The sequence below is a fragment of the Larus michahellis genome, chromosome Z (assembly GCF_964199755.1).
Source record: "Larus michahellis chromosome Z, bLarMic1.1, whole genome shotgun sequence".
NCBI lineage: Eukaryota > Metazoa > Chordata > Aves > Charadriiformes > Laridae > Larus > Larus michahellis.
In genome coordinates, this window is record NC_133930.1 from 86,632,679 (window position 1) to 86,655,242 (window position 22,564).

Here is a 22,564-nt window from a genome sequence, read left to right on the forward strand (position 1 = left end):
GGCCCCAGGTCTTGGGCACAACAATTCGGGTTGGTGCAAACGCAGACCCACCACCAGTGGAGGGTCGATATGTGAACTATTACAGAAGCTTGACCCCTACAGATCGATGGTCCCTCACATTATTCACTCAAGGACGCTCAGAGAGCTGGCTGACGTCATTGCAAGGCTGCTCTCCATAATCTTTGAGTAGTTGTGGAGATCAGGGGACATCCCAGAAGACTGGAAGAAGGTTAATGTCACCCCTATCTACAAGATGGGCTTAAAGGATGATCCAGGAAATTATCTGCCCACCAGTCTTACTTCAGTCCCAGGGACTGAATTCTCCTGGGTACTATCACAAGTCAAATGAAGCACGTGATTTGGAAGCCAGCACGGATTTACCAAGTGCAAATCATGCTTGACAAACCTAATCACCTCCAATGACAAAGTAACCTGCCCAGTTGATGTGGGGTGAGCGGTGGACATTGTCTACCTGGATTTCTCCAAGGCTACCAACATGGCTCCCCACAGCCTCCTCCTAGACATCCTGGTGCATTATGGTCCAGACAAGGGTCTGTGCAGTGGAGAGGAATTGTCTGACCGCCCGCACCCTGGGGGTGGTGGTCAATAGCTCCTTCTCAACCTGGTGACCTACCTGGCACAAGTGGGGTCCCCCAGGGATCGATACTGGGCCCAACGCTGTTTAATGTCTTCCTTAAGTGATCGGGGTGATGGGGTCAAGTGAATCCTGATGAAATTTGCTGATGACACCAAACTGAGTGGGGAAGTGGACACTCGGGAAAGCAGAGCCACCCTGCAGGGAGGCCTGGAAAGGCTGGAACAGGGGGCTAACAAGAACTGTATGAAGTTCAACAAGGACAAGAGTAAGGTCTTGCACCTGGGAAAACATAATCCTGGAGCACAGCACTGGCTGGGATCTGCCTAGCTGGGGAGCAGCTCTGTGGGAAGGGACCTGTGGGTCCTGGTGGACAACAAACTCAATGTGAGTGAGCAGTGGGCTGCTGCGGCAAAGAAAGCCCACAGGGTGCTGGGCTGAATCACCAAGAGCATCACCAGCAGAGAGAAAGAACTCATTATCCCACTCCAGCGCTGGTCAGGCCACACCTGGAACACCATGCTCAGTTTTGGTGCCCTCTATGCAAAAAAGCTGTGGACGGACTGGAGAGGGTCCAGAGAAGGGCCACCAAGATTATCCAAGGACTGGGGAGACTGCCTTATGAGGAAAGGGTTTGCTCAGCCTTGAGAAAAGAAAGCTCAGGGGAGAGACCTTATCACCACGTTCCAATATTTGAAGGGTGGTTGCAAAGAAGATGGAGACTCCCTTTTTACAAGGAGTCACATGGAAAAGATGCCAGGTGATGGGTACAAGTTACTACTGGGGAGATTCTGATGGGACACAAGAGGAAAATTGTTTACACTGATAACAATCAGCCATTGGAATAATCTCCCCAGGGAAGTGGTGGATTTCCCATCATTGGACACTTCTAAGGTTCAGATGGACAGGGCGCTGGCCTTCTTGCCTAGTGTGTGTCTTTGCCAAAATAGGTTGGACCAGATGATCCTTCAGGTCCCTTCCAACCTGGTGTTCTACGATTCTGTGATTATTTTTCCTCTCCAGGTCAGTATTTTTGGCTTTCCAGTGAAGAGATGTGCTCATGGAGTTTTTTTACTTGCATGCATTTAGTGTTCAACTTTACTACTAGTAAAACGGCAATTTTAGAAGCATGTATTTCATTAAGTCTTGAAGATATTCTTAGCCTGTGCACATAGCTGTCATTTAAGAAGGAGGAGGAGGTTCAGGCAGAGGGACAGAGCCTTCAGCAGGGAGGGGAGCAGCAGGCCTGTGGTCTGTGGGACACGACTGCTGAGCCCAACAAGGACATTGCTGCATCCATCTCCATCTTGTGCCCGCTGCTGGCAGAGCCCTTTGTGGTCAGGCCAGGCCTGATTTTGACATTTGTGGCTGGGGGCGGGGAGAAGTCTGGGTGTTTCTTAACCTTGACAGATTTTCCATGACATCTGGAAAGTCACCTGGGAGCTTCAAGGTGAAGACGAGCACACGAAGTTCTCACTAGCCTTTGCTCAGGATGAAGGCGCGGGGGCTGCCTTCACTGCAGTCCAGAACCAGTCACGACATTGCTTCTTTTAAACGCCCAGACAGGTGCTGTTAACGTGAAAATATAGCTGGAGGAGCCTGGACCATGACAGCCTATCCCCTGTGAAGGACAGAGAGGCTCCAGTTCACACACGAGAAATTTCTAGAGACCAGGGTATCCTTTTATTTGTGTACATGCTGCTATTTGCTTTGTCCTACACCAAAAATCTTATCAGTGCCTTACCATCTAATTGTTTTTGGAGCAGCGGGCTGAGGCAGTCAGAGCAGAACCGGAGCTGGCAGAGGCTGAGTTCATCAACCTGCCAGGAAATCCCTGGTTTTGCTGTGAGCCCTGTGTGCAACGCAGGCGACTGACAGCTCTCCCAGGGGAAACCCAGGCGGGCCCCGCAACCCGCTGGGGGCTCCAAAACCAGCTGGGAAAAAGTGTGTTATTTGAGGAAGAAACTCCAGAGCGCTTCTCCTTGTTGGCCATTTTCAACCGCCACAGTCCATCCCAGCTCTCTGGCTAGAATCGGACAGGGGGGTGCTGCCAACCCCTGTCACCTCCTTCCCCAGGGACGCTGCCCCAGCCCCACGGGTCTGTAGAAATGCTCCTCCTTTGCTCCCCAGATACTACCACGCATCAGCAGAGTTTGAGTTTGAAAACTCTGATCATTAAAAAAACCCCACTACGGTCTTGATCACAGTTGTATCTTGTAGCATGATGCTCAACTGTAACTTACTAGATTGGTAACTTTTTAGGGTTTTAAAAAGAGTCATGGGTTGTTTTTTTCTGTTTGGGGAGGTGTTTTAGTTTAGTTTTTAGGGATCTGGATTGAAATGACAGCCAGAAATGCATGGGCCTGTTAAGTATGTGAAAACCACACATCCTGAAACATAGACTCATAGAATCTTTTAGGTTGGAAAAGACCCTTGGGATCATCGAGTCCAACCATCATCTCCACTCTACACAGTTCTCCCTTACACCATATCCCTTAACACCGCATCTAAACGAGTCTTAAACACATCCAGGGATGGTGACCCCACCACCTCCCTGGGCAGCCTATTCCAGTGTCTGACCACTCTTTCTGGGAAGAATTTTTTCCTAATGTCCAGCCTAAACCTCCCCTGCTGCAGCTTGAACCCATTCCCTCTCGTTCTATCGCTAATTACCTGTGAGAAGAGACCAGCACCAACCTCTCTACAACGGCCTTTCAAGTAGTTGTAGAGAGCGATGAGGTCTCCCCTCAGCCTCCTCTTCCTCAAACTAAACAGTCCCAGCTCCTTCAGTCGCTCCTCATCAGATTTATTCTCCAGGCCCTTCACCAGCTTCATTGCCCTCCTCTGCGCTCGCTCCAGCACCTCGAGATCTCTCTCGTATTGAGGTGCCCAGAACTGGACACAATACTCCAGGTGTGGCCTCACCAGTGCTGAGTACAGGGGACAATCACCTCCCTCCTTCTGCTGGTCACACTATTTCTAATACAAGCCAGGAGGCCATTGGCCCTCTTGGCCACCTGGGCACACTGCTGGCTCATGCTCAGCCGCTTGTCAATTAGAACTCCCAGGTCCTTTTCTGCCAGGCAGCTCTCCAGCCACACTGCCCCAAGCCTGTAGCGATGCGTGGGGTTGTTGTGGCCCAAGTGCAGGACCCGGCACTTGGCCTTGTTGAAGCTCATACCGTTAGCGTTGGCCCATCGGTCCAATCTATCCAAGTCTCTCTGTAGAGCCTCCCTCTCCTCATGCAGATCAACACTCCCGCTTAGCTTCGTGTCATCTGCAAACTTGCTGATGATACACTCTATGTCCTTATCAAGGTCATCAATAAAGATGTTGAACAGAAATGGTCCCAACACCGAGCCCTGAGGGACACCACTTGTGACCACCCACCAGCTGGATTTAACTCCATTGACCACCACTCTTTGGGACCGCCCATCCAGCCAGTGCTTGATCCAGCAGATCATATGCTCATCCAGCATACGAGCATATACAAGCATATGTCCTTACAGACGGAGTGAAATGTGAACAAGAATAAGGATATCGAACTCGTAAAACCTTTATCCATCCATCAGTTTGATATTTATAACCAACAATTAAGTGTTGAGAGTGATGCAACCACCTTGTACCAACAGTTAGTGAGGACAGACAGACACGCAATTTCTGTTGAAAATTAAGCCCTGGTGATGCCGCTAATGCCCAGACCCGAGACAGTGCTGCTGCCACCTTCCCCGCCTGCTGCGCGTGTACCGGCTGGGAAAAACCCTGTGACCTCTGACAGTTCCCCAGGGACCCTTCAATTTGCTGGATATCGAAGTGTTTTGCCAGGACTATGCCCTGTGCTTTGCAATGAAGGAGCACAGACAGGAGTCCAAGACTTAGAAGAGTGTGAAAAACAAGAAATGCCATTTTGCATGTGAACATTTTGCTCTTTTCGGTTAGAAATCATCCCCAGCACCAGAAGCCAAGGATCACGGCTCATCTGCCAGTGTAGGAAAGGGAAGTGAAAGAGGCAGGATATTAAACTTGAGGCCAAAAGAGGGAGAGCAGTCAGAAACAGAAGACAACCTGCAGGGAAAATACCTGCATAGCTTTGCTTTCAGCGCACGCTCAGCCAAACAGGCTGGAACAAATCACGCCCCGCCCACCAGCGATCATTTAACACGCATCTTTCTTGTTTCTCCGTCTTCCCTGACAGCAGCACTCCCGCACGCTCTGCAAAGCAGCGGAGGACGGTAGGGTGAGGCCACGTCCCACCGGTGTGCCCCTTCCACGGTAACGCAGCACTCTGCCCACCGCAGAGATGGAGGAGGAACCCCCTGCCCCCAGACAAGGAAAAACCGAAGTCTCTGGATTGGAAAGTTAACATTTTATTCAATTTAAATTCATGCAGACCTGAGGGGCAACAATGGCTCAAGTGGTGGTTAACAAAACGCCCCAGGATGCTCCACATACGGAGTCTTCACACAGTTTGTGTAGAAACAGTTGAAAGAGTAGTAAAACACTCTCACAGTCAGAAAGGGGGATTCACAGCCCTGTTTTAGGCCTTCACGTTCACAAATATTGTCATCCCTTAATCAATTTCATACCCTTCCCCAAATTGCTGGACACATCTCTCCCCCATCAGGTACAGAAACAAATGACAGTAAATACATGAAAAGAACCATACTTCAAAGTAGCCACAGGTCTTTGCAGAAAACAACATTCACATATCTAGAAAGACTCGTTATAACGTTACCATTTTAAAAAGGCTAACAAATAAAAGAGTTACAATACCAACAGCTTAACCCCACTTCTGTTTAAAACCTGTTGAAGTACCTTGCTTCCAAGACTTGTCTACATGTTCTACAAAACACTTCCAAAAGATTTGAGTACTACTTTTTTTTTTATTATTACTTTTGATAACGGACAAGGTGACCTGAAGAATTAACAGCAGACAAGTCAGCTGCTTCAAGTGACAGTTTAGAGTATATCCACAATTTAAAAAAAAAAAATAGTAAAAATTTACTTTGGGCAGTTTTTCTCCCTCAAATCCCGGAAAAACTGGAAACCAATCCTTCTAACCTACGCTTTTTTCAGCCAACTGGAAAGGGCTATTGCCTCCCTTTTGAGCACGTGTTTTTTTTTTTTTTTATAAACTGTAGTGAGATTCAGAGTTTCCGCGAAGGAGACTTGTACAGTTGCCCCTTCTCTACATCAATCATTTGCTCTGGATCTCTAGTAGTGTAACCCCAGCCAAAGCGCTGTCACGTGCAACATTTTTTTTTTTTTTTTTCCACTGAGCAGGCTGGCCAGTTTTACAGGAAAGGCAATAAAACCCAAAAAACCAAAACAGTCAGAGGCCTCACTTCAATGGGCTCTCAGCATTTGCTGAACAGGAATATCAGCCCCAGAGAAACAAGTAGGTTTACAGCAGTATTTTGCAATACGCAGGCTGTGGGGTGTACCTGCCGGGCTTCAGAAACGCTCAATGCAAATGGGCAAAACCTTCAATTAAGGCCTTTACAGTAGCTCGTCAGGGCTGACAACGACACGCGGTGCTGCACCTCCGAAGAAGCACTAAGCTCCAGCTGCAACACGCACGCAGCCTGTAAACCGGAGGACACCTGCGAATACAGGACAACGGCCAAGGGCGGGGGGGGATCAATTAATTGCACCAGGTCTCCGTTACAGTGATAGCACTACAATCGCAACAGTGCCCCACAACAGCAGTTAAATCCAGGCACACAGACTGGATAAACTGCTGAAATGGGTCCCAACATCAGGAAATTCACATAATTTTAGCGTGAAAAGCCTCTTTGCTTCTATGTTCACAGCTAACCTAACCACTTTGTTCCAGCGGCACCAGAACTACAGGGAATTCCACAGCCCTGGCATTTCTACCCAGGCATTGATACGCCTGCATGCTCAGGACTGAATTGTGTCGCTAAAACCCAGAGGAATGCAGCTCTTTACAGGAAGCAAGGACTCTCCATTTCGCCATTTGAAATGTGAAGCTGAAAACCACTGTCTTCAAGGGACCCAAAGTCAAGTTGGTCTCAAGTCATTAACACAAATATCGCTGTCGTGCAGCTGAAAGGGATGCACCTTGCTTGCTGTTCCATCTCCATGTACGTAACGGCTTTGAACCCTTCAGTTTAAGGCAAAAATTCAATTGCTAGAATTTACCTGAATGCATGTTTTCTGGCAATCCAGCTTTTTCTGGTTTACAGTGATACACAATATTTTTTTTTTTTCTGATGCTGGAGATAAAGTCTATTAGCAATGCTAGCAAAATTTTGGCAAAAATTCCCAAATCAGGTTTGTAAACATAATGCTTCCCTTTTCAATTGGCAACGTTTTGAAAAGACAAACACAGTAAGACAGACAAAGATTTTGCTCACTTTTGATCAAATAACCTGTGTTTTCACATGATAAAGCAATGGTTTACGTCAAAATAAAACAAAAGAAATGCATGAAATGAAAGTTTGTGCTGTTTGATGATCACAGTATTTCATAGTTAAATACATCTGTTCTTTGTTATATTCCTGGCACGCAGGACAAAAATCTTTAAATATGTATTTCATGTAGGTGATAGCTTCTTCGCATATCTCTCTTCAAAAAATACTTTATAGCAGTATATAAGCATGTTTGTTTTTATAATCTTGCCCCAAAACTATGTATCTGTTTCGTTTTTGTAAAGTATCAATTTCCCCAATATTATTAAAGCTGACAAACGATTGAAATGGAAATGCTCTCATCTTCCACAATAGAAGTAGCAATTGTTATAGGAAAAACCTACAGCAACACTTGTCAGTTGTTGTAACCTGAGCATTCGGTCTACTGAGAGCAGCAGCTTTTTTTTCATTATTTTTTCCCCATCACGAATGCTCAGATCCACACATTCCCAAACACACACACGGTACAAGCGCACACTCCCAGTCACTGGTAGGCCACGTCGTGCTTCCCACTGCTTCAGCGAAGCGGGAAGCAGTGCAGTTAATAATTTAACCACACTGAATATACACAAGCAAACACCTTAAGGCAACCACTGCAATGGGAGGTTTAAGTTGCAGGGGTGAGTTTCTGTTGTAACAAAATGGGCTGTATACAGCACATACACTTGCCTCTCCAACCCTCCAAAACAATGTGATGTTTTTTTTCTTAAGTTTTGTGCAAATTTCTAAACCTTCTACCATTGAAGGCAAAGAGTTTGCATCAACAAGAAAAGTCAGAAAACAGACTTACGTTTATCCAAAAGCATTTCGATTTGCTACAATATCGTCTTAAAATATGCACAACTTCACAGTAGAGGTACCAGGTCCCCAGCATCTACTGATAAAATTATTTCAATGGACAAACATAAGTCCTGAAGAAAAGAAGGGACCAGAAAAAGCAGCTTCAAATATGCATATAAGAAACATCAACAATAACAAAAGTAGTTAACTTAGGTTTGATAATACTGAATCTTCTGTAATGCAAAAGTTTGACTTTGTTTTTTAGAATCGCAGAGTAACTAATTTTAAGTTCTAAATAAATAAGCTTCAGTTCATTCATGTGTCGTGGTCGAAGCAGAAGACTGGTGACCTGCGTTTGCTCGCTGTCGGTCAAATTCCCCAATTAATCTCTTAATATGAGCGAGCTTGTTGTGAAGATACTCGCATCTGTTCTTCTCTCTACAGTAGTCTGGGTTAGACTGTAAAGACAAGATAGAAAGAAAATTAGGGCACGAAAACATTTCTGCAGAGTTTAGTATTTCATGTTCTTTGCTTAAAAATAGCCCTGAGCCAGTCTCAGTGATTACTACCTCCCATAAATCTGGTGTTACATATACCTCTTTCAACTTTTTATATTTTTCTACTAATTCTTTACGAATGACCTACAAGAAAAAAAATACATGAAGTCAATATGAAGAACACTTCACTACTACCAGAAAATGCAAATTTATGTAAAACACTAAAAATAAACTCAGTTTTACTCATGACATTTTCTTATCCATGAGCCACCACTCTCCTGCGTTGCATAAATAACCCCCAAGCCCCCCTATCACCCAAGATCTGCAATTAAACCTGTAAATAGGCAGCAAAAGGAGCACGTGTTTGAAGACACCCTTTGAGAAGTTGCTCACACTGCTGTGCGTTCACAGACAGCTCAAACAAGTGGAGTTTGAGGGCTGAACAACTTTTTGCAGGGTTTTGTCAGGCTTCAAAAATCAGAGCTAGCCCAGGCAGGCTCTGAGCACGTAGGTAAATTCTGCAAGGTTTCCCTTTGCCTGATTGACCAGTAACAGGGATTTTAAGATGCTCCTTCTCCTCACAGATACATCTGCAATCTGGCCAAAAACTAAATAAAAGCCAACCAAAAATGCTCAGCATGTGCACAGAATTAAAGAATTCTGATATTGAACGTGTGGAATTTCTATGTCCAAATCACAGAATTCCAAGCTGTAAAGTCAGAATATCAGTTTTTTAACACCCTTCTCTGTTAAAATCGTAGGTAGGATCAGCCACCTGGAAGATAAATTGTGGATGTAGGTTTAGTTAAACGTATAAAATCATGGGAAACAGAGGGTGAGGAAGGCTTTGGGATTATGCCTGCTGGTTTCCAGACGCTCCCCATCTTCTCCTCCACTGGTGTAGCAGCACCCCCTCACCCCGCAGGACGCTGAGGCGGTCAGCAAAACCTGAGCCAGTCCGGTAATCCCAGCTATGCCACCGGTTACTCCGTCTCAGACACTGAGCCTGGCAAGTCTTTTAAAACCACATCAACACAATTTAATACATAAATATGCTGAGGAGTCTGCCTGTGCTGAAAATGCAGACTTTTGGAAGGGATAAGAGAGAGATGAAACAGTCTTCACAGTTTTGTCCTTCTTTACCTGACACTCTTTGGACCCTGGACAAAAAAGCTTCAGTTTTGTACCAAGCTCCGTGAATCTCCTGGTGACGCTGTGTAACTGAGCGCGCAGCTTCCTGTATCTGTCATACTCTGCATTGAAGTCATTGTGGTAACTCTGGCGTTGCTCGTACGAGACTACAGTTACGTATTCTCTAATGGAAAAATAAGCACACATGCAATTTCACACCAAGGTCACAGTGAGTATCGAGCATAGACACCCAAGCTTTAAGTCGGTTAGCTACGCGATGCGTAAGCACACGTGCTCCAAGAATCATGGAATCATGGAATCTTCAGCGTTGGAAGGGACCTCTAGAGATCATCTAGTCCCACTCCCCTGCTAGAGCAGGATTGCCTAAAGCACATCCCTCAGGGCTGCATCCAGGCGGGTCTTGAAAATCTCCAGAGAAGGGGACTCCGCACCCTCCCTGGGCAGCCTGTTCCAGTGCTCTGTCACCCTCACCGTAAAGAAGTTTTTCCGTGTATTTGAACGGAACTTCCTATGTTCTAGCTTGTGCCCATTGCCCCTTGTCCTGTCACTGGGAACCATTGAAAAGAGCCTGGCTCCGTCCTCCTTCAACCCACCCTTTAGATACTTGTAAACATCAATCAGGTCCCCCCTCAACCTTCTCTTCTCCAGGCTAAAGAGTCCCAGCTCTTTCAGCCTTTCCTCATAAGGGAGGTGCTCCAGTCCCATAATCATCTTAGGTGCCCTACGCTGGACTCGCTCCAGTAGTTCCCTGTCCCTCTTGAACTGGGGAGCCCAAAACTGGACGCAGTACTCCAGTTGTGGCCTCACCAGTGCAGAGTAGAGGGGGAGAATGACCTCCCTCGACCTACTGGCCACAGTCTTCCCTATGCAGCCCAGGATGCCATTGGCCTTCTTGGCGACAAGGGCACACTGCTGGCTCGTGGATAATTTGCTGTCTACCAGGACCCCCAGGTCCTTCTCCTCAGAGCTGCTTCCCAGCATGTCCGCCCCTAACATATACTGGTGTTTGGCATTCTTCCTCCCCAGGTGCAGGACCCTACACTTGCTTTTGTTGAACCTCCTGAGGTTCTTCTCTGCCCAGCTCTCCAGCCTGTCCAGGTCACGCTGGATGGCAGCACGGCCCTCTGGAGTGTCGGCCACCCCTCCCAGCTTGGTATCATCAGCAAACTTGCTGAGGATACACTCTGTCCCCTCATCTAGGTCATTAATGAATATATTGAACAAAATTGGTCCAAGTATTGACCCCTGGGAGACACCACTGGTTACAGGCCTCCAACTAGACTCTGTGCCGCTGATCACAACCCTCTGAGCTCTGTCACTCAGCCAGCTCTCGATCCACCTCACTGTCACCTCGTCTAGCCCTTACTTCCTCAGCTTCCTAATGAGGATGTTGTGGGAGACAGTGTCAAAAGCCTTGCTGAGGTCAAGGTAGATGACATCTACGGCTCTCCCCTCATCCAGCCAACCCGTTATAACATCATAGAAAGCTATCAGATTGGTCAGGCATGATTTGCCCTTGGTAAATCCATGCTGACCACTTCCAATAACTTCCTGTTCCTCAACGTGTTTGGAGACGACATCCAGAAAGAAAGTGTATTTAGGTAGTTATAGAACGTTCGTATTCCTTTTTTTATAGTTTTCTTGAAGAAGAATGAAATTAAATGTTTTAAGTCTGCTTCTAAAGTATATTAAAAATTCTTTTTAACACTTCCTTTTCCCCCCCCACAATAATTAAGGGACAATCTCAGAGTTTAAAACTTGCAGATACTCAAGTACAGCAGCTGGCTGACTTAAAGGAACTTGTCATCATTCTAAAGTTACATTTCGGTAATTTCAATTTTGTAGCTAAGTGAGAGTTTTTATAGGTGATTTTTCAACTGCTTCAATGAGTGGCAAGAGACTTAATCGTTATTTTACTCACTTGAAGTAGTCCGGTTCGTCACTTTTTAATGAAAGAGGATCGCTGCAGGCACCGCAAGCTTCTGTAAATCCTACAGAAAAGCACAATTTTGACACTTGCAATTAAAAGATTTTTAATATAGCCAAACAATACCAACCTGATGGTCTTGAAAAAAAAAATCCTTTAGAGTTTTATTTTCACAGTAAATTACTTGGAATAAACTGTGTAAGTTTGTAATAGGGCTCACATGACCTTCTCCACAGTAGGCAGCACCAGGGTTTAAAAAGAGGGCACGGCTACTTTATTCTACAGGTCCTGCACTACCGCAGCATTAACCCCGAGGTCAGCTTTCTCTTATTTGCAGACACGATGTGGCACCTGCACAGCAATTCAAGTTATGCAGCTGCACAATGAAGATAGCTTGATATATATATATACACACACACAACAATATCCCAGCTCCAGTGACGAATAGACTAGAAAGCTGAAGTTCTTTTCATGCCATGTTTTTATCCCTCCTTCCCTGCCAATTACGGATATCCAAAGTTAGATTTAATTTCAGCACTCTTTAAGCAGGAAAGTCAGCAGCATTGTATATGGGTCGCTGGCATTCAGGCGTCAATAACCTGCAACAAAGACTTGCTCCTCATTAACGTGGCAATACTGGGTTTGAAAGTTATTTGCACTTGTAAATTGCTCTTTTGCTCTTTTAAATGGCATTATGAAAGCACAGTACACTTAAACCCTAATCCCTCTTTTTAAAGGAGTACTTCAGGAGCACCCTATCTTTTTGATAAATGAGAAAAATAGCTGCTGTAAGGAAAAGCTAGCTCAAACAAGAAGGAACGCTCAGTATCTTGGTAATCTCTCTCTGCTTTTCATTTGGGGTTTTGTGGCAAGCTTAAAAAACACACAATCCTTTATATTCATCATTATCTTACACTGCCACTGTTTAAACACAGTGTTTCTGCTAAATCTCAATCATTCTTGCCAACTGGTAAGCTATGTGACCTTCAAATCATGAGGAGAGGAAAGAGCTATCATGAGATGTTCTACTGGATTATTTTGCTTTTAATATTAAAATTATTACACGGTATAGCAGCAGTATGAAAAGAAGTGTAAAAGTGGGAACGAAATTTGAGAAAAAGGCAAACAGCAAATATTAATAATCACCGTATGTACAATACAACTTATGTGAACAGTTTCCCTGCGAGCACTTAATTTCCAAAAATTCAAGCCTGTGGGTGTTCTTTGTGCTTTTCAATGCTATTTTAAATGCGTACCATCAAAACTCTATAAAACCTACATAATTTGGTATGTCGTTTCTGACTTTCCACAAAAAGGCAGGTTTGATGAATCTTCTGATACACCATGAAATACGTTTATGTCTGATCTACGCATTTCAGTAAACTAGTATTTCAGTAAACTAGTATGCAATAAGTACATGTGACAGGTTTGTATTTTCAGCGTGCAGACTTTAAAACTTGCTGCTGGAACAAGTGAAGTTAAGTTTCAGTAAACTGTCAGTTTACTGGAAATGAAGCAAAAAAAAAAAAATCCATTCTTTGTGTTTTTCTAGTACCTAGCTCTTCCCTGTAACCAGTTTCTGCCCAACAGCAATCCATTTAAGATTTCTTTGTTCTAATGATTTTTGTACTACAGAGTGAGAATTCTTAAAAATTAACCTAATTTTAGCTAAGGTTGCAGCAGAGCAAGTCCAGCTTCCGTTTTTTGGGTTTTTTCGTTGTTTTTTTTTTTGTTGTTGTTTTTGGGGTTTTTTGTGGGGTTTTTTTGTTGCCTTTTTTTTTTTTTTTTTAAACTAACAGTTATGAAGTAATGCAATGGCAGAAAAAAAATATGACTCTTCATCACCATAAAGCAGGGATAATGGCAAGGCAATTAGTACACAGCAAGTGAAAAAAACAGACCATTTGAGTTCCTGGTTTAACTGGTCCCTTTTCACCAGTTACCCACATTGTAGTGAGGAAAAGCAGCATATTAATACCTTCACCTGAATCAGAACAGGAGGGTTCTTCCAGCTGGGCAGTTTCTTCCTTCCTAAGGTGTTTCCCCTCTTTGCTCGCATTCGTTGTGTCCTGCGTTGTGCTCGCATCCTTCTCCTCATGCTGTTTTACCTTCTCGGGCTTTTGGTGCAACACGGCGTGCTTCTCGCCTGTGGTCTTGGGAGGCTCCCCCTGCACCGCGCCAGGCACTGGGATTCCCAAAGCAGTCTGAAAGGTACGTTTTTGTTGCTGGTCCTTGTAAATGCTACTGCCACTTTGACTGCAGCTGTCCGCTGGCAGGTCTTGTGTCCCCCGTCCCTTGGAGGTGCTGGCGGAGCTGGAGGTGGCAGTTTGAGGAGGGTTGGAAGTGGGAAGGAGTGTGCGAGGCAGCAGCTGAGGAGCGGAAGTAGCAACGGCAGGGGCGCGGCGGGGAGGCGCAGGGGCTGCGGCAGCTTTCTCCCTGGTGGCTGGCACCCGGCCACTGACCGATGGCTGGGCTCGACTGGTCAGGTGAGATATCCCCTGCTTTTTGCTCACCAGAGGATGCATAGAAGTGGGATTCGAAGGCTGTTTCTGTAATAATAATAATAAAAAAAAATAAATTTGAAAGTCAGCAGAATTAAGTTTTGCTCCCATTCTGAAAAAGGAACATTTCCAAACAGGCAATTGTTCAAAACACATCTTTCTTATCTAAAAATAGCTGCCAAACAAGGAAGTACTGCAGCTGAGTACATGGTTTATTTCATTCTTAGTTTCTAATCTTATGACTTAGCAAGTTTGTTCTTCAAATCTACATCTTTGGGAGCAGCAGCTTTATCAAAGGCTTCACCAAAATGAGGATGTCAGGTTGGTATTGTTTAGGTACTGATTTCAGTTCAGACATACCAAACTGGTTAAGAGTCAGCTTTTGCTGTCACACAGCCATGCAATTTACTAACGCAGCACCGAGAAGCCTGCAGCAGCGTGCTTATCAGCGTGTGAGAAGTGCAAAGCTGATAAGTAAAACCCCCAGTTTTGCCACAGTTTTCGTTCCAGCTGAAATGCTGGTTCACACCCCCTGCTCTAGCAAACGTACGCTGCTCGTGTTGATGTACAAGCAGCAGCTCGGATCAGCAGAGCCAGGCACAGCTCCGTGTCACCCTGCTGAAATAAACCCATATTCTGTCTGCACAGAGGCAGGTCCCTGGGATCTGCACCATTTCACCCTTCGGACTGGCAGAAAGTCAGGGAGAAACAGATGTGTGCCCTCCCTCCCCTATTTAAATGTAAACGTCTCAGCAGTGAACGACTTTCCGTAGTTCCCAGTTTATGGCTGCACATGCACAAGCGCTTGTGTTCTTCAGATTTAAATGGCATTTATTGAAAAGCAGTTTTAGTCACAGAAAGCATCAAACTTTTCCTTATAGTAATGCCTTTTGTGCAGAGTTTTCCGAGCTGCTTCTAAAAGGGTTTGCATGGCCCTCTTGTATTGACACAAACACAGGACATACGCATTTGAAGTCCGCACAGGATGGGGAAGGCAGACATACTACCTGCTGACTCGGATCCGCCTTTTCACACCTGGGCTACCCTGAATCAAAATGGGTGCTTAAATGATGCCTACAGGGGGGGAAAAAAAAATGTATTCCTCCAAGTGGATCACCACTGCAATTTGTCCTTATTCTAGACTTTCCTAAGCTTTATACTTAAACAGTAGCACAAGGATGTTTGTGCATGTTTTATGCATTGCAACTACAGTATCACAAAGAACACACGCAAACCTGTAACAGAAATACACACATGTCTTTAGAAGACCTTCCTACACACCAAGATAAACAAGTTACATGGCAATACAAAACAGTTTTAATTATTTAACCAGAAAGTACAGGGTTGTGTAACAGTAACGGGTAACCAAGGAGTTCAGCAGGCAAGTTTGAACTCTGCAGGCGAGTCTAGGCTCTGCAAGGTCAGTGTGCTGTGGATGGACACCTACCACTAAGGCCACCATGTTGGCTGTAGAAACACAACAAGGGTGGTCTCTGTCAGAGATCTAGGCGTATTTACAAAACACTGAGTAGGTAAGAATTGTTTATTTTTCTGAATATTTTAATGAACATTCTGAAATACAGAACACTAAATATAGCAGCCCTTAAGCTACATGATGGTAAGTTTTTTGCACTCTTGGAAGTGCAACCATCTTTAAAAAAAAAATATAACCACCCGAATATAAATAAATGCTTCAGTTTCTCATGTGTTAAAGAAACTGTCAGTGCTTCACATCACAGCCTTTACACCAATATAAGATGTGGTAAATCTTAATACACTGTAAATAGCACAAAAAAAAAAAATATATACAACATACCTGAGAAGCTGATGAAGAACCTTTATTAGAAGTTTCAGGAGCTTGCACATGGCTTCTGCTGGTGGCATTCTGAGATGTCTTAAATTTTCTGTAAGGATGACCCAACATTCCAGGTTACAAGGCAAAAATGTCTATGTAGTTCTTTCATTTATAGCGAAGACAGACATTAACTTCTCAGAAAGAGTTTTTTAAATGGCTATTTTCCTTCCCCTAGAGACTGAACTTACCCAGAAAGTATTAACTCCAATGACTCTTTTTCTGTTTCATCGTATCCAGGCCAATCTTTCTGAATTTCTTTAAATAGATAACTCTTCAGAGTGTAAGTATTATCCTTTGGATTCAGTCTGGCTACCTACAGGCAGACATTTAAGAAAACAGATGTTCATTATACCTAAATGCAAGCTACAGAAATAAGATTGGTACTGCAAAGCTAAATCAAAGCTGCAAACAGAATCACACACCAATTTTCCAGGATTTTTAGATGTGACGATGGAAGCAGCTCTCATGTAACAAGCACCAATTTTAAAAAATGTGGTCAATCTGGGATGTAGAAATTGGCATAAGACAATCCCAAACTGCTGCGAGCAAGTATGAAACGTACTCTGTGGAAACCTCTCTCTACACCATGTATCTGGTTTCTCGCCTTTAACACAGCATTGGGAATCAAGGCAAATTATGCCAAAAGTTTAAATCTTCAATGCATACGATACATTGAGAGGCCTTGTTTTTTGGGCTTTTAAAATTATTTTTCTTTTTTAAGAACTGAAGAACACCACCCCCCCACACAAACTCAGATTTGTTCAACTTCAGGAGGACACTTGCTGTTCTTTTGCTTTAGACTGCTCTACTGTGATGGCAAAGCACAGACCGGGCCTGGAACAATGCATGTTTTTCCATCATCACATCAAGGACCGCAGTATGTCGCCATTTGTCTTGACAAACAGAATTGCTATAGCTTTCTGTAGCTTTCCACTGAACAGTCATACGCGATAACCTTATGGGCACAAAACTCTTCTTTTAGTACAAAGACGAATTATTCATCTATCCCATTAGTTTTAAGCCATATCAAAGTTCCACCGATTGGGAAAATATTAACTGTACTCATATCTAGTAAGTTATATTTTGAAACCAAGACTTAGTGCTAAAATGGTTAAGGAGAGCTGCACAGGCCCAGATGCACTCTTTATTTTGCAGACAGAGGGTTCATTACAGCAAACCGTTGCCATGAGAAGGTCGGGTGTATGCCTTGCGGTATACCTTTGGAAGTAAAACGGGTTTATACCTTCTTTAAGAAAAACACAAAGTATATTCTAAAAGTTAAAATTAACTAGTATAAGCTTGAGACCATTGACAGATAAAGTGCTGGTTTAGACTTCATCACCCGACACCAGTTCATAGCTCCAGAGAAAACCTCAGTTTCCCTGACACAAAATGCCGAATAACTCATCAACAAGTCACCACCACTTTTTGCAGTATTGCCTATTTTTTCCTCCAAAACATGATAGATAAATACTGCTAATTCGTCTCTGTGTGCATGTCTGTCTGTCCAAAGCTTGAAAAAAATTAAAAGTAACAAAGATAACCCAGAAACAGTAATTCACTTGTTAAAAACAGAATTAAAAGCTGTATTCCAAGAAAAGCAAATGTGTGCATATTAGACCTTAGCAAGTTCAGGCTGCTGATTTTAGATTTGTACAAAAAACCATCACTATGGAGCTAAGAAAAACGTGAGCAAGGCTTTTCAAGGTGTAGCGCTGCTAAAGTGACCATGTCTGAATGTAAACCAGTACCCTGAGGGAGTTCACACCACATGCTGGAAACAGACTCCAAGAAAGTCTCCTTAAACGTTGATAATTGTAATGGGAGACAGGAGAAAAATTTTGCACCTTTTATCTGCTAGGCAGCTGAACTTTTGGAATTTTGTAATCAGCTTGAAGTATAAATAGACTACTTCAATTTGTATGTAAGAACATGGCTCTTGCTAAACTGTGTATGCCTTTGGGGTGAAAAAAACTACCAATGCACTGGGCAAACAAAGCAGCAACACTTAACATATTCAAGGAACGAGTTTTTAAAATTCGGTGTAGGATCAACAAAAGCTGTATAAATGTTGAATTTTACTCATTTTAATAGGTTCCAAAACACTCTTTTTGTAGATAAATAGGAAATACTCCTACTTTACATATTAATGCATGCATAATTCAGCCACAGTCTATGGGGTATGGGGAGTATGTAACACTGCATCTTATGCTACGTTAAGAAGCCTTTTTTGAACTGTTTTAATAGAAAATTAGTGTGATGCTCTTGAACACACAGCTTAAAAGTTTCACCTAACATTATAGGCTTACCAACAATTTTGACGGATATGATTAGGAAATGTCATATCCATCATGGAACTTACTCAAACAAGCACTGGAAAAGGTACTGAAAAAAAAAAAGGTTTCAAGTAAGATACAGACACAATCCACATGCCAGCAAGGAAACACTACACTCAAAATCGGACCATCACCTTTTTCATTTATGATTTGTCTGTAACACCCTTCCCTGGATCGCAATTCTAACCAATCCCAGGAGAAGCCAAGTACCATTTACAGGCCACCAACTATGTTCACATGAAATGCTAATCTATGCGATTACCAAGCTTCTCTCCTCATAAACTCCTCACAAGAAATATTAAGGATTATGACAAACGATTTCATGCAATCATGAGAATGCATGGTTAGCCTCTCTCAATTAAGCAGTTAAGTCATCCAAGTAAAAGAGAGAGGAAAAAGTAAGACATTAGGAGCAACAAAGCTAGAAATAGTTAATTATTGCCTGCCATTTTAGAAAAACAAAAACAGCCCCCCACAATCTTTTGTTTCCTTTCCTCCTATTGACTTGCAGTTTGGGGCATCTGTATAAAGTTGATTGAAAAACTTAAAGAAGGAGAATTACGTACATTTCTCACTTAAATACAGGAGTAACACACCTCAAAATCATGACTGAAAGATTAGCAGGAGGAAAAGAAATGTTGGCACAAACCCCATGATCTCACCTGCTGAAGGATAGGTCCAAGGGATTTCTTGTCCTTTTGATTGATACCATCTCTCTGCAAGCGAGCAAGTAACTCTAGTTTCTTGTAACTTCTCAGTGCCAGTAAGTGAATCACCCTATCCCTGTACGGTCGCAGAGAAACAGAATTCTGTGTGTGAGTCTCCTGTGTTATGTTTGCAGGGTCCATGGGTGTCGTTCTCTTCCTCTCAGGCACAGCATCTGGAATGCTTTGTGGTGCTCTTCTGACCGGTACTCTTTTACCTAAAGGAAGGGTTAAAAAACAAAAAAACCAAAATAAACCAAAAAAAAAAAAAAAAGAGTGATATGGGCGCTTGGGAGAAGACAAGAAAGTTGATTTGAAAGAATTTACTAAGCCAAATAAACTCTAAAATCTGTATTTAATTAGCATTTCAAGATCTATAAGAATATACAAGATGTATTGAGCAAAAAGAAATATTCAGGATTTCTAAAAGCTGGTAAATGAGTGATACCAGTAGGAAGACTTTACCAATTACTTATATAAATGGTGCTTTTATTATTTTTCCAGTGAATAAGCTCAGGCACTGAATACCCAAAATGAAGCATTTTTTTAGAAGAGTACTCTGAAGCGTGATGCAAAGGTCTTCCATATAGCTAAAAGACTCCCCATTAATGCCTAGGGATACCAGGTCTACACAACTGATTACATCACTGCTTAAAGAAACTACCAACCCTTGGTGTTAATCACTTTATAGAATGGTTTGAGTTGGAAGGGACCTTCAAGATCATCTCGTTCTGACCCCCTGCCCTGGGCAGGGAACACCTCCCCCTAGACCAGGTTGCTAACCTGAGTTACCATAATTTACACCACACTTTAAGCTGAAATGTTGCCCTCTTATGAAAAAAGCCCAGGTTTGTCAGAAATAATACACCAAAAATTTAACAGTTCTTCGGACCAAGGCCAGAGAAGTTTTGAAACATGGCCTGCATAGCATTTTGGATCAAACTCTGCAAAAATAAGTGTTTCTAAACTGGAGGAACAATGCAAGTGTTTGCAAGCGATGCATCCAGAATTTAAAAATAACACCCCCCAACCTGAATCTCAGTTTTCCAGGAAAAGACCCAAACTTCTCTACTCTATGTTTTGAGACAGCACTTGCTATTGGACAGAAAAAGAAGGATTTACCAGTATATTGCAGAAAATCATTGCAGTAAACATTGTTTGCAATCCAACAGAGGATGTGGCACAACCTGGCCATTTTTCTGAAACCAGCAACTCGTGTTTCGTGCATGAGGGAGACTTAATAAGAACTGGCGAGAAAATCTGGAGCTCGCTGTCTTGTATCAGACACACAGAGACTGGAACAGCAAAAATTTGTTTCCATTTTGCAGTGGAGGCCAAACCTTTATAACCTTTCCACCCTGCGTGTTCTCTGGACTTTGCTCTTCTGGTTTTGAAGAACAAACCCAGTCGCGCAAACACATGTGGTTACGCTTTTGGAACAGTATGAACTTGCCAGTTGTTTACTGAATGCGTTACAAACGTTTTGACAAGCTAAATTCCATGCAGATACACAAACCCCTGACACAGTGGATAGTGTAAGCAGCAAATACCTCCTGAAGTCATGTCTCTGAATCACTTAAAAAAAAAAAACAAACAAAAAAACCTGAAAAAAATAAACAACCATTAACATGATTAACAAACCCACTTCCTAATTAGTGCTGCATGAAGCATGTCGCAAAGTCACTCCCGTGCCCTACCAGCAAGTAGACCTGCCCTACCTGAGCTTTGTCAATGCCAGTCTGAAAAACAAGAGTATTCCAACCACTGTAATTGTTCTTCAGACCTCATTTATTTAGTCTTAAATATTCACTTAAATTCTATTTAAACAACTAACAATAATCACACAAATCATTCACGTGTAAAACAGAACTTCCCCAATGAGAAGTTCAGAAAGAGATGAAAGTGGCTCCTCTCACACTGCCATTAAAGAGCAGTTTAGACAACTGGGGGAAGCAGTTACAACTCCATTAAGCCGTGCCCAGCTCCCCTAGTGTTAAGGACACACAGAGGTAGTTTTGTATCTCCAAAAAGCTGTGACAATGCTGCCTTAAAACACTCTGCAGTAAGTTGCGGCAGAGCAAGCGTTGCACCACCACTGTCAGGGATGTCCATGCTGGAGGAAGACTGCAGCCAAGCCACGGGAGAGCCCGTTTCACCTCGTGAAGATGGATGTACCTGGCCCAGCACAGGGCCTGTAAGGCGGATGCTCGCCTTGCCTCTATCTGCAGCTGGCACCGGGCTCCTTGGGCAAGCGGTACTCAGAACAGTTTAATAATGAATGACTCCACCTAAACGTTTTGTGTTTTGTGGAAAGTGATGAAATCCATGGGAAGATGCCAACATTACCTTACTTTAACTTTCTTCTAAAAAAACCCCAACAATCAAAAAATCAAAAACCATGGCCATGCAGTCACAGTTGCTTATTAATGACCAAGACATAAATAAAATTTAAGCAGCGTTAGCAAGTGTGAAAAACAAAGTTTCTCATATTAAGCTTATGACTTTGTATATGAGACTTCCTCACTGTTCAGTTTTTTAGATTACAGGCTAAGGTTAATGGCTTAGCACAGTATTTAGGTACTCAAAAGTGCTCCTACAAAACCAAAACATTACCTACCACATCAGAGAATTTAAGTGCATGGGGTAGTAAAACCTCTCACCTCAATGGTCAAAATCTGAACCAGTCAAGCAATATGGGAACAAGGATGGACTGGCAGCCATTCTAGGGGAAAAAAAGGCTAAACACTGTATGCAGCAACATGAGACTGCAAATCTAGCGTGAGAGTAAACTACCTACCTACACCGGCATCTCTGAACACACCACCTTTCCCAAGAATATGCTAAAAGACCAATTACTGAGTTTGAAAATTTACAGACATCTAGCAGAAAATGAAATACAACCATACCTACAAATTGTCCACCAGGTTTAATAACATTTGCACTTTGATTGCCTGACTCCTCTTCTGCCTGGGTCGTGCGCTTTCGGGTGGCCACACAGGAATGGCTTCTTGCACGTACTGTAATTTTACTCTGCATAGATCCCAGGGAAGTCAGTTGTGAGGCTCCAGAACTATAAAAACATTGAAAAAAGGTTGAGCCCAAGCACTAGTTCAAGTTTAGAAGTATGGTTGTGTCAGGAACTCTACAACCTGTCTTAACAGGTGAAGAAAAATGTTTTCCAGTTCTGACAGCTGGCTACGGCATAAATATATTTCAAATTGTCTCTAAACATCCAAATTGTATCAGTTTTACCTGTCAGTGTAATTCCATTTCTTCACATAACTGTTGTTTGAGAGGCAGGCTCAGGGCAGTGTTGGTGGTTGTACTAATAACTACTGTAATCATAGAAAGGTTAGAGTTGAAAGGGCCCATAAAGCCCACCCAGTGCCCCCCCCTGCCCTGGGCAGGGACACCTCCCACCAGCCCAGGTTGCTCCAAGCCCCGGCCAACCTGGCCTTGAACCCCTCCAGGGATGGGGCAGCCACAGCTTCTCTGGGCAACCTGGGCCAGGGGCTCACCACCCTCACACCAAAGAATTTCTTCCCAATATCTCATCTAAATCTCCCCCTTTCAGCGTAAAACCATTCCCCCTCGTCCCATGGCTCCCCTCCCTGATCCAAAGTCCCTCCCCAGCTTTCCTGGAGCCCCTTTAGGGACTGGAAGGGGCTGGAAGGTCTCCCCGGAGCCTTCTCTTCTCCAGGCTGAACCCCCCCAGCTCTCTCAGCCTGTCCTCACAGCAGAGGGGCTCCTATGTGGTGCTTTTAAATGACAATTAGAGGGACA

General features: G+C 43.5%; 1 protein-coding gene across 6 annotated transcripts in view; it reads right to left on the minus strand.

Annotated features, from left to right (window-relative positions):
* Window positions 1-4,946: 4,946 nt before the first annotated feature.
* Window positions 4,947-22,564, minus strand: part of ELL2 (elongation factor for RNA polymerase II 2) — a 43,339-nt gene continuing 25,721 nt past the window's right edge. For 5 of the 6 annotated variants that reach the window (XM_074570681.1, XM_074570679.1, XM_074570680.1 and 2 more), the window contains 8 exons: window positions 21,688-21,851; window positions 18,740-18,999; window positions 15,930-16,054; window positions 15,703-15,790; window positions 13,364-13,934; window positions 11,380-11,449; window positions 9,450-9,621; window positions 4,947-8,267 (listed from right to left, as the gene is read on the minus strand). In XM_074570681.1, the coding sequence (XP_074426782.1) occupies window positions 8,121-8,267; window positions 9,450-9,621; window positions 11,380-11,449; window positions 13,364-13,934; window positions 15,703-15,790; window positions 15,930-16,054; window positions 18,740-18,999; window positions 21,688-21,851 (1,597 nt within the window). In that variant the 3' untranslated portion in view covers window positions 4,947-8,120. The remainder of the gene's footprint in view (window positions 8,268-9,449; window positions 9,622-11,379; window positions 11,450-13,363; window positions 13,935-15,702; window positions 15,791-15,929; window positions 16,055-18,739; window positions 19,000-21,687; window positions 21,852-22,564) is intronic. The other variant, XM_074570678.1, reaches the window with a different exon arrangement.